This window comes from Strigops habroptila, chromosome 2 (genome assembly GCF_004027225.2).
Source record: "Strigops habroptila isolate Jane chromosome 2, bStrHab1.2.pri, whole genome shotgun sequence".
NCBI classification, from domain to species: Eukaryota; Metazoa; Chordata; class Aves; order Psittaciformes; family Psittacidae; genus Strigops; species Strigops habroptila.
In genome coordinates, this window is record NC_044278.2 from 46,789,736 (window position 1) to 46,802,019 (window position 12,284).

Here is a 12,284-nt window from a genome sequence, read left to right on the forward strand (position 1 = left end):
AGTCATATTTGTCATATCTTCTAAAGAGACCCTGATTTTTTTCTTTTCATGTTTAGCTTTCTATATGTGTAAATACTATTATTTTTACAGTAGAGAATAATCCAGAAATGAAGGCTCTCTTCTACTGCTTGGTATCGTAGCTCCAAAAGTGAACAATTTATTGCATTGCAATCCCTCTATCCTAATTTTTCTGTGTAACATGAGCTGTGGTTTTTCCTTGATTTTGAAAACTCCCCTTACACAAAATCCACTGAAATCATCTGCATCTTACAATCATATAACTTTACAGAGCTTGATCAAAGTCAGAGGCTCATTATTGCTCAAAAGCTGCTCAGGCAATGTTTTTGTTCCAGAAAAGATTTAAATCCTGGTCCCATTTTATTTTAAATGAATACATTTCTTTTCTCTGCCACTACTACCAAGCAGTGAGCTACACACTAAGCTCATTTCTCTTTCCATCGTTGATTTTATTACCTCCACAACTCACCCGTAATCTGGATCTATCACCTGCTATCATATTCCTTCTGATCTGCTACACGTTACACTGCGTATAAGATTTCAGCCCCATGGCTCTTCTCCAAGAAAATAAAAAGAAACCAATGAAACACATCCTTTAATTCATAGCTATTCATACTCCACTAAGCAGGGCTCAGGACATCACGAGAAGGAACACTGCGGGTTGACAGTTCAGGAATAAATACCATACCAATAAAAATGCATTTCATTATGCATACCAAATTTTGTTGGAATGCGCTGATCTGAAAGATGACAGAATGTGGGATTTACTTTCTCAAGGCATATCCTATGCTTCTGTCTTCCCCATTCACCTTATATTTATACAAGATCAGGCTACCAAATATACATGCATTTTCCCTGGGAGCTTTGGAATGGGGGTGGCACAAGCCAAACATGACAAAAAACAAGCATAAGGATGGGCCACAAGAATGTACAACATTGAACTTCTGTTCATGCTGGGGACAGTATTGTGTATTTTGTGGGGACACTTAGCTAAGAGAACACAAGAGACTACTACTGATGCCATCAAAATCATCCATTTTGCTGATTTATGACATCGTTGCTCATACTAAATCTGTCTCTTGCTTTCTCTTCTCACTACAGTTTTACCCTCAAACTTGAATTGCCGATCTGATTCACTGTCCCATAAGCTGGTGACTCTTTGCTCCGCAAGCCATTCACGCGCCGCACGGACTCAACGCTTTCATTCCCAACAGTCATAGTCTGTGCCTGCCCCCAGAGTGTCAGCATAGATAGCAGCAGCAAGAATGAGAATAGCACAGTGGTAACACAATGACACACATACAAACACAACACGCAAAGAGAAGAACGGCTCGATTAGAGAAGACCATCATGCAAAAAAAGGTGAATCACTTTCAAGGCAAAATAAACTCAGACAGTAATGAAAGATAAATTCAAGTAAAGAGATGCAGAAAATATCATTTAAAAAGATAGTCTTAATAGCATTATTATTTTGAAATTTGTGCAACCAGTTTCATAGGAAATGTGAACGAAAGACTGTGTGAATAGGTGTCTTTTACTCCAGAAGAATATTTCCTTGTATTTAGTTAGGGCATTACCCATTTTGCAACGAATCCATGTACCAACTGCCTTAGAATAAACACAGGTCTTCTGGTGTTTGGATTTTAAATAACTTCCTTTTAATAGTCACCAGAATAATCACTCCCATTGTAGACGAACCACCACCTCCATGGGCCAAAACCTTGTAATTTTGAGTGATGCCACTGGATACTGTTACTTACCAATAGTGGCTTTTTGCCTACTAATTCGTCCCTAAAGACGACATTGTATCCAAACCTGAAATTGCAGGCCCCATATAGCAGCTTCTGCTGCTGCCATGCTGGTTTTGGAAGCAAAGGCTTCCAGTGGCAGTGCATCTGGCTTGTGTGCCTGCAGTTGGGCAAGCATTTCTGCTCTCTCCTGCAATCTAACCTTAATGGGGAATCTCAATTCATCTGCCTGGATTGCTTCCCAGAGCATCCATCAAATATTACATTAGCTACAGAATATTTATTAGACAGACCTGTCAAAACACAAATGCCCTGTGCCATTGTTGTCATTCCTCTTGTAAAGGAAACCGTCATTTGCGGCTTGAAGCACTCGTGCAGCTCAAGCAAACATTTACTTCACCCAGCAAATGCATATGTTCAGCGTTAACCTAAACGTTTCTACTGATACTGAAAATCAGTGACACAGATACAGGAAAGATGAAGCCTTTATAGTTGTGGGGATGATCATACCTGGACTAAAATTCAATTTGATATCTATTCTTGTCTTTCCATTTACAGATAAATTAAAAAAAAAATAAAAATCAGGAAACATGGACAGACATCCTAAAAATATTTCAAGACTGACATCTAGGTTAAAACCAAGCCTCCCTGATACATTTCAGTCCCTGGTATAAAATGATGTGACAGTGATACTCACGAACAGTCCTTTTGTTAAAAAATTGAAGTTTGTATCAGTAACAAACTGTGGTATAGTAGAATCTAGAGAGGAAATTCTCCTAATATTTTTTTTTATTATTTTTTTTTTTAAGTGCCCATGTTTCCTGATTTCAGCTGGGAAAGACAATAGTTGCTGGTGGTTCGAAAGTGAGGGCAGAACTGCTGATCATTGCAATAGGCTGCTTAAGGAATCTCCCATTCTAGCGTGAGTAGCTATCATAGCACTAGAAAAGGCAGGTCTCAGGCATGTGTTGATGGCAGCACATCTGTGTGATGTCAAGGAGATAGTATCAGTACGCTACCTATGTCATTGCTTCCAACAGTTCCTTATCCACTGGTGTATGCCACACAGTAGCACAATATTTGCAGAGGTACAGCTGCCTCAGCAATTGTAAAAAGAGAATAAAATTCTTGGAGTCAGTGACCAATCTACTGGCATTTATGAATAACTTCATAAACTGCAAATAAACCCTGCAGCCAGTTATCAGCTCTTCACCAGGGAGTAAATCACTTGAAAGCAAACTTTAGAATGAGACTCTCCTGCAAGGGCAAGAAGAACTGAGGTGAGAAATCAACTGCACATCAGTGTGTTATCAGGGCAGATACAGTCACCCCAAGTAAAGAGCAGTTGTACCTTGTTTTGTCTTCTTTGCCTTCTTCGAAGCCTCAGAAACTCTTTGTGCTGCCGTGAAACAAAGTTGACTGCTGCATATTCCAGTAATGCAGCAAAGACAAAGAGAAGGCACACGGCCATCCAGATATCGATAGCTTTTACATAGGAGACCTAGAAAAAAATAGGACACAGCATGTTATATTTCAAACTTCTTCATAAGCTGAAGCTATTGATGTGAAAAAATAAACACATTTCTGCAAAGCATTAGTTCCAGTTGTTCAGTGAGGTAAAGGTTTTCTTGTTTTGTGTTTTGGTTTGTTAGTTTATTTGCTTATTACAAATAAATAATCCAGCTATTAATGGAAATGCATATTCACAAAGAATACACAAATTATTAGCTACTGTCTTTAGAAAAAGAATCAGGATTAGTCTAACAAAACACGAGTGCTCTTACAGGTTATGAGTGCTCACAGCTTATCAGCAGGAACACAAACACAAGGTGTGATAAAACATCTGTCAAAAAACAACTACATAAAGTTTATAGTGATCACCTTTTTCATCTTTTATGAACCAATTACCATATTGATTAATTAGGCATGTTTGGCATCCATAACCTCATAGGAAATTCAGGGTGCTGTATTCTATGGGTTGATGTGACTTTACCAATCAGATAGTCGAATCTAGTTTCTTGACCTTTATCCAACTATTCTATAAGAAAAATATAACTTACAGATATTATCTACTACAAACACTCACATAGCAGATGCCTCTGTTCTAGTAAAAGCCTATTCCGGTTTGAATTGACAGGTCCACAATAAAATCAGGTATATTACAGCACTGCAATGTCACAAGATTTTTATCATATTACCCACACTAGGCCAAACAATAGCCAATTAATGAGCTACACACTATGCATATCAAAGGCAAGTTGTCCTCCATGGCTATATTAGGTCTCTGCCTTTCTTTGTAGTCTTGCAGGTTTTAAGCAGAGATCTTATGATTAGTCAACAGCAGGTTGTCTCTGTTGTTATCAGATGTTGCATCCAGGGTGGAATTAAAATCATCTGACTTTTAATGTCTTCAATGTACATGTGAGCTAGTTGCCTAAACTACTTTGATATAAATACATCAAGGAATGAAGAACAGTCATTTCTAGGACGCAATGCATGTGAACTATTTTAGATGTCTTCTCTAGGATGAGAAGAATAACATCCAAACAGTGCTTCTTCATCTTCATGTCTGTAAAGAGGAACTTAGAACTACTAAGCATAGACACATGCGGCTTTACTCAGTTGTCTAAATAAAAGCGCCACATGCTGCCACATTAGGTATGTAGCCTCCATTTGCTAATCCAGCAGAGCACAAATCTGCAGTATCATACTAGCTAACCAGTCCCCTGGAGATGCCTCTGACACCCAAGGTGACCTCAAATGGCCCCACTATACAACTGAATAACAAGAATCAAAACAGATCATACCTTAACCCTGAAAATTTATAATTAAAGGTATTTAACATCTGAATAATTCCCTGCAAGCCAAACATTTCAATGCAGTCAAAACATGCAGTGGTCTAAAAAGAAAGCAGAAAAGGATGTGTTGCACATCTAACATTCTAATGCTTAGGATACCCAATCTCCACCTTGGAAACCTTCACCTCTATCCTTTGCACACGCTATTCAAAGTGACCTTGCTTTACAGCTGTAGCTACCATTTCATGCTCTAGAGAAGCACACCTATTTCAGTCGTTTTTGCTCCTGTTTACCATGTGCTTGAATAGCATCACTTTTCAAAGTCTGTAGAACAATTTGTGTTAACATCAAACAGAATATACTGCACTATGTGCTCCAGCAAGCAATATAAACAGAGGAACTGGCATTTAAAGAAGGGCAGAAAGGATACAGAGATCCATCCTTCAGATCCTGAACACTGAGCAGGACATTTTAGAGGAACCAAGTACTGTTATTCAGCCTGCATCACAGGTGCATACATTTCAGTAGGTGATACTACAATGCAGCTTCACCCTGCAATGCCCACAATACAACTTGCTTAGACATGGAAGAGGAGGATTTAGCAGGCTACAGTAGCATTATGAATCTGTGACTTTCAATTAGATACACAGCAGGTATGCATTTCTCTCTCCCACACATAAAAAAAATATATTTAGAAGTTACATCTTTATTGAGCAGCTGTGAAACCCAGTAAAAAATCAACAATGTCCCAGACACTCTGTGCCACAGGCTGAGGCACAGTATGAATCAAGTCACTCTAATTTGTGTAAAATGCATCTGAGTTTAGAATGTTTGTTACCTTCCTTGAAGGGGCAGCTTGTTTTCCTTCACAAATGCCCTTAGGAGATGTATTAGACATGCATAAACAGCTGGACTGTGCTGCTAGAGACAGCACAATGCAAGGAAGTTGAAGCCACAAGAATCAGCATTTCTGACTGTGCAAATCCTGTCCTAGTGGGCTTAAAGCAGGGAGGGCAAAATAATAAAGGAAACCCTGAGTTAGCCTTCCTGCCACTTAAACAGTCTGCTACAAATGGCATCCACACAATTGCTGAGCCAGCTGGATTATTTTAACTACAGCCTTCTCGGCTGGAATCAGAGGATCACAATATACTTGGCACATACGTAGCTTGTTTTGTTGTTTAGCCATTGCCACGGCACAGCTTTAAATGAGGAAACAGAAAGCAATTGCTTCCAACAACGTGTAAAAGAAATAGATAGAAAAGTCCTGCAATGAGTGAAAGCTGACCTCTTTGTTTGCAAATCACTTTATGTAATTTTATCTATGTATCCCCAGCGCGTACTGAATTATGCTGCTAAAAGCCTAAAAACTCATGCAATTTTCTTAAGCCAGACTTTTTTCTAGCCACCCCTATGCATGGAAAATTACATAGATCTATTACACCAAGCCTAGGAAGACCTCACCTAGAATATATTTCCAAAGAAGTCCTAAAGTGAATGCCTAGATTTTAGACCAATATTTTGGTAACTAAAGCATGCTTAGTGTGAAGTTTCAGTGGATTTTAGGGTCTCTGTCTGCTTTAGCTGACTTTAAGCTGCGTTTTCCTTCAACTAGGAAATGGTCACATATGGCAGATCACAGACTGCTCTGAAATAGACCTCTCTCAACCACCTCTGCTGAAGCTGTTCCACTTTGTATGAAAACGCTTAAAAATACATTGGCTTGGGGACTGGGAACAGAGTCTCCCCTTCTTAGATGCAAACCTTAAGCAGAGGAATATGAAGTAATTCTCTGTCTCTGTGTCTCAAACACATGCAGGGATTGAGAAAGACCTATCACAGATTATTTCATGGTACTTCAACAGTTCCCTAAGTGAGATGAGCACAGAAAGGATGTGAATTTGATCTGCACATTCCAGGTGAGTGCTATAACCACTTCCTTATCAGATATTGTAGTTTCTTACAGTGGTGTCTCACATGTCAATGAAATGCCTTTTTCTAGAAGCTCCGCAGCCGTTTCTCACTTACCTTCACAGGAAACTTTCTGCTCAGCAGGCTCTAGTGTGCATCTCATTTCTCGGTTCTTATTTTTCCTTTGCTCTGTGCAAAGAACCTTTCACATCTAATTTTCAATTTAAAATATTCCTGAGTGACATGCTCATAGGAGCTGGGGTCTAAAAAACTGAGTACTTCGTGAAATGATAGGCGCATCAACTGCTTTGGGAGGTTCTTCAACCAAACTCAAAAAGAATGTTACCGACCAGATCATAGCGTAGTATGAAAACTTGTATGCTTGCTCAACTAAAAGGCTTACATTACCTGCTTTCATAAAGACTCATCGAACAATACTGTATCTCCAGCTTTCTTAGGTACCATGTTCTACAGTCACTATCATGTACATGTAGAACAGTATAGACCCTGATTTTTTTGAGAAGGTTTCATCTCGCCTAACTTAAAACATGTTATGTACATGTGGTGGTATAATTAATGATAAGAAACAAGCATTTTGGGGATGAAATGCATTGAAGTGGAAGGTAGACATCTATATTAGAATCAAGCAAACTGTACCCTAAAAATACCAGTCTCTCATTTTTGAACAAGACTGGAATTTTGAATGGCTATGTCTGCTTGATATATGCCAACTTTGGTTAGATAAAGCTTTTGAATGATCTCCGTTAGCTAGTATCTTCTTGTAACCCTAAGTGAAATGGAGCGAAATAACAAGTTACCCCACATGAGCCTACCTAACAGAGACTGTTCACTGAGCATTTGCCACCTGTCCCGTAATTTCACTTTCAGGACAGAACACAAGGTCTGCAGCAACACTACAAATTCAGAGTTGACATTATCAAGCTACCAAGTATAAAACGAAAAATTTGCACCAGGGTCTTTTTTCAAAGGAAGAGCTTGTATAAGTTCCTCTGAAAAGCCCGTAACCCCGGCAGCACACTGGCTCCACTTACTTTGTGGTACTTTTAGAAGTGGATATTTGGAAACCCTGCCTCGTGCAGCATTATCATGTTTAAAAAGCACAGTAAGATTTTTGTGCACTTTTTTTTCCTTCAAATAACTGCTCCATTCTTTACTGCATGTTGCAGAGCTTCCTCTCTAATGTTATTTGGGGGGGCGGGAGATTTAATGGCTCCTACCAATAAAACTATAAACTATATCAATTATGCAGATGCTGTGTAAATGTTTTAGGGACAGCTAATGAGGGAACTTTTTCAGAGTGAGAGCTGCCTGCACCAACAGCCAAATGTGATAAGGCAAGGCATAATAAACATGACAAAGCAACTCCTTTCCCTTTATTATTTTCTTCATTTGTTATTTGGCCATGCCCACTACATACATAAAAGACCAGATTATGCTCTATACAGCATCCAAGTGAAGCATCAATGACCCGGGTGAAGTTTCTGGAAGTGAAAATCCAATTAATATTACTCTGTTCCTGAAGATCTTGCAGGATTAAACCTTCTGCTTCTCCAGCTCTTTTTATTTTAGCACTGTGACTCTCCTAACAGCTTCTGGGTACCTTTCAGCATATCACCATGTGTCACCACTGTAAGGAAGCATGCTTTTGTGCAGAGAAGCCAGGGGAAAACATGGTCATGGGTCCTGTGGCTGAGCAGCTGTCATTTGTTGACATTTGTGAATCAATCCAAAAATGACCTCTACTTCTGCTACAGTGCCAGACTCATGAGACTCCAGACAACTGTTTTAACGCTCTGTCTAAAACAGACAACTGTTTTAACTCTCAACTGTTTTAACTCAAACAGGTGTAAAATGGATATTAAGACACATTCATTCTTTCCCAGAATTCTGCATTGTGAAAAGAACTTCAATTGGCAGTGCAAGGTGCTCAGCCTGTGTTAAAACCCCTATATTCAGCTATTTTGGTTGATAGAATCTCATGAAAAATGTCTTTGACTTGCACTATGAAACGCCAAACCTCTGCTTTTGCACAACATCACATTCTAGGTAAATTTTTTTTAAAGAAGATTTTCAGCTACTGGGAAATGTTGCAATTTTAAATTCATTTATCCTATACATTAAAAGAATCTCTTAGGGGAAAAGGTTTCAGAGAATTTTTTAGATTGGAAATGTGGAAATAGAACGAAGTGATATTTTGAATCAAAAAGGGAATGAAAGTTATGTAAAACTGCCTTTCTGTACAAGGCATTGATGTTGCATCAAATTTCACTTGATTTTTTTAAATCTAATTATACAATATTCTGTTATCATAAAACGTACTGGATTTTTTTTTTAAATCTTGAATTCATAAATAAATTGATAGCTCTTTCTTGCATATTAGCTGTATATAAATGAAGCTGAAAGCAAATGTCCTTGTTTCATCACGATTTCCAGAGAGGTTTCTGAATGAAGAACATGCTGTCAGCTGCTATTACAAGGAAAGAATGTTCTTTTGTCTCACTCTTAGTCCCAATCCTTCTTTTCATCCAAGTGTTTCACGTCAGTGAAATATCATCATTCTAAACTCAATAAACATCAGAAAACGTAATTTTCTTACCCAGTCCTAAAACCTCAGTAATTTTATACTATTCTGTTGTTGAAACAGCTCTCAGTTAATTATCCTTCACACTGTGCAGTTTTAAAGATTCACAGTCACTGTACAACACCTTGGTGGGTCAGGTCAAGAAGTATTTTTAGCTTAGTGGACAATATGGCATAAAGCAGAAATTGTTTTAGATTCCGCCAAGCTTAAAATTAATAAGCTTGATCACCTGATAAGGAAGTCTTTGTAAAGATTCATCTTCGTGAGGATTCATCCTCACTTCTCCTGAAGTGTTGAGGAAAGGGCAAATAAAGCAACTGTTCTTCACAGCTGGTTTTGGGACCTGTACTTGAAGGGGGCTGCTGCTGCAGATTAGGGAATGAGAATGAAAGCTTTTGTCTTCCAGACTATGGTAAATGTTTGTTTGCCTCTTCAAGACTTTAATGTCCATATTCTTTCTGTAATGTACTTCATAATGAAAAACGTTAAGCTGTCGTAGAATCATAGAATCACAGAATGGTTTGAGCTGGAAAGGACCTTATGATCATCTAGTTCCAACCCCCCTGCCGTGGGCAGGGACACCTCACACCAGACCAGGTTGATCTAAGCCGCATCCAGCCTGACCTTGAACACTGCCAGGCATGGGACAGCCATAATTTCTCTGGGCATCCTGTGCCAGTGCGTCGCCACTCACACAGTAAAGAACTTCCTTAGAGCTACTATTCTGTTATTGGAAATTAAGTGCTCATAGTACGGGGCAGATTTTAACAGGAAATGGTCCATCAGTGAATGAGTCTTTTGGAAGTTGTAGTTGTCTTTCATCAGGTCTTTTACTACATTGCTAGGTGTCTTGGAAGAACAACCAGCCTGGCTGGTGACCTTCTTTCCTTCAGAGGTGAAATGGGGTTAAAATCAGGTCCCAGATGTCCCATTCAGTAACCAATCTACTAGCCTCAGAGTAAAATGCCTGTTCTGAGATTATAACATAACTGATTTGGTTTTTTTGTCAGATGAATGAAAAAATGACAATATTTGGCGAATGTGAAACACACTTTTTCCAGTTATTTTAATAAAACAATTCTATTTTTTTAAAATTAGCCGAAATATTTTGTTCAACTTTTTTTTTTTTTCTTTCGTTTTGTTTTAGTTTTGGATTTTTTTATTGGGTTGTTTGGGTTTTTTCTTAGAAAGCTCTAGTTTTTCTTCCATTTTTAACTGAAATGTGGGAAATTTTTAAAATAAAACAAGAAACAAGCAAGAAATATTTAATTTAAAAATACTGAAACAGACTCTCCCACCCTTCCTCTATTACTCAGATTCCATCTGAAAGTATCCACCTCACTCAGCAGGGACTCAGAAATTGTTCCAGTCACCCCAAATTGTTTTCCACTGAATAAACTATTAATCCAAAATTTTTTGCTCTATGTCTGTTGCTGGTTCTGCCCAGTCATGAGATGCTAAACCTCCCACCCATTGGTGATGCAGAACTAAATGCTGACTGTATTCAAGCCAGGAAAAGTATAGAAACTGTTTACAGTTTGTTTTTCTTTCAAAGATGCAGGAAGATTTTCTTCAAGTCTTTGAAGATGATCATGGAGTTAAGGTATTTACAAATACGTTCTGAGAGAGGCCCCAGGGCAGAGGCCAGAAGAGATGATCAGAGGTGTGCAACAAAATTCATTAATATAGCTAATAGCTATTTTTGTTGTGCTAACCAGCCCAACATTACACAGATACAGTATATACTCAGTTTGTGAGTGTTGACTGCTACCTTTGTGCCAGTTCAGTCCTACTCCCACTAAAGAGAACAAGCAAGATGCTCCCCACCTTCAGCGTGCAGCTGGCTCACAAGAATCTGCATTACCCAACATTTTGTGAACCTCTACAACACATGGCTAACACCTGATTCAGATGACACAGGACTGTGTTACAGTACATCCTGCAGGATGTGATAAAGAGAGAACAGAGCAGTAACTGTGCACCAGAGACTGATATTTCTTTAAACTATGTAACAATATTCTGTATGACACATTACCAAAAAAGTAAACTTGTATTCCAGGTAAAGGAAAGCCATTCTAGAGAAACCATACTATATTTCTTTTTCGCATGGGCTGTGTCGACTCATATTTTATTATCTTTCTTTTCCAGCAGCAGACTTACACCTTTGAAAAAATGTAATCCCATAACTATGGAATCAGTTATCAGACTGGTGAAGCAACGACTGCTTGTTTTTTCCTTCCCAAGGGGATAGAAAATGTTGGCATATTCATCATGTGTCATTTTGTGTAATCATATGGTGTAGCTGCGTTGTGTTTCCTATTCTTGACAATTCATTCTTTCTGTACAGGAAATTTAGACAGAATGTACCATTTCCACATCAAAAGCCCTTGACTTCCTGGAAAATAGTATGACTATTTTTCAAACAGAAATGAAATAAAAAAAAAAAAAAAAAAAAGCGCAATAGCTTAGGACAAGTTACATTTGAGAAAACAAAGGCTTGTGCTTTCGATACATAATGATGCTGGTGCTCAGCTCAGGAGCAAACTGGGTGATTTTGTTATGCATTGATAATGCAGGCACAGGCTGACCTCTGCTAGAGGGAATGAAATAACACTAACTGAAATTGTAATCAGGGTCAAAAGCCTACTTTTGCAAACAGGTAGTCAACTGTGTGTTGTATCACTATACACCAAGACGACAATAAAATGGAAATGTCTCTCATATCTAGGCCAGGATTTTAAGTCTAATTCAGACAACTACAGAAATAGGAAGGCACAGAAGGAAAATGATGAATTATTTGGAAATAAGAGGTTCCTGTGGCCCTCTCCAAGAACTGTGTTGACTTCATGCCTTGTAAACAGGGCAGAATGGAACCAGGATTGAGCAGATCCACGTCAGGGTGCGTGAACTCTGGACCCATGGATGGACCAAATAATAAAGGGACTAGTTATTTCTGTTTGGTTGTCTCGTTTGAGATTTTTGAGAGAATAAAAACTATGAAAGTGAGGATGTTCATCATTAATTAGCAATTAATGTTAGGAACTAATTGCCCTGATCCTGAAAAACACTGGGCAAGAACAAGCCAGGGGACACCACCACTCTCACCAGCTCAGCCACATCCTCAGCACTATGTGGAAATAGGAAATTGTGGTTCTTGTCACTCTCTAGCCTGGTTGCCTTTCTCTACCTTATTCATAAAAAGAATCT

At 38.6% G+C, this 12,284-nt stretch overlaps 1 protein-coding gene across 5 annotated transcripts in view; it reads right to left on the minus strand.

Moving 5' to 3' along the window:
- The window catches only part of GLRA2 (glycine receptor alpha 2), a 126,932-nt gene that overhangs the window by 23,459 nt on the left and 91,189 nt on the right, over window positions 1-12,284 (minus strand). For all 5 annotated transcript variants that reach the window (XM_030477226.1, XM_030477228.1, XM_030477224.1 and 2 more), the window contains one exon: window positions 3,118-3,267. In XM_030477226.1, the coding sequence (XP_030333086.1) occupies window positions 3,118-3,267 (150 nt within the window). The remainder of the gene's footprint in view (window positions 1-3,117; window positions 3,268-12,284) is intronic.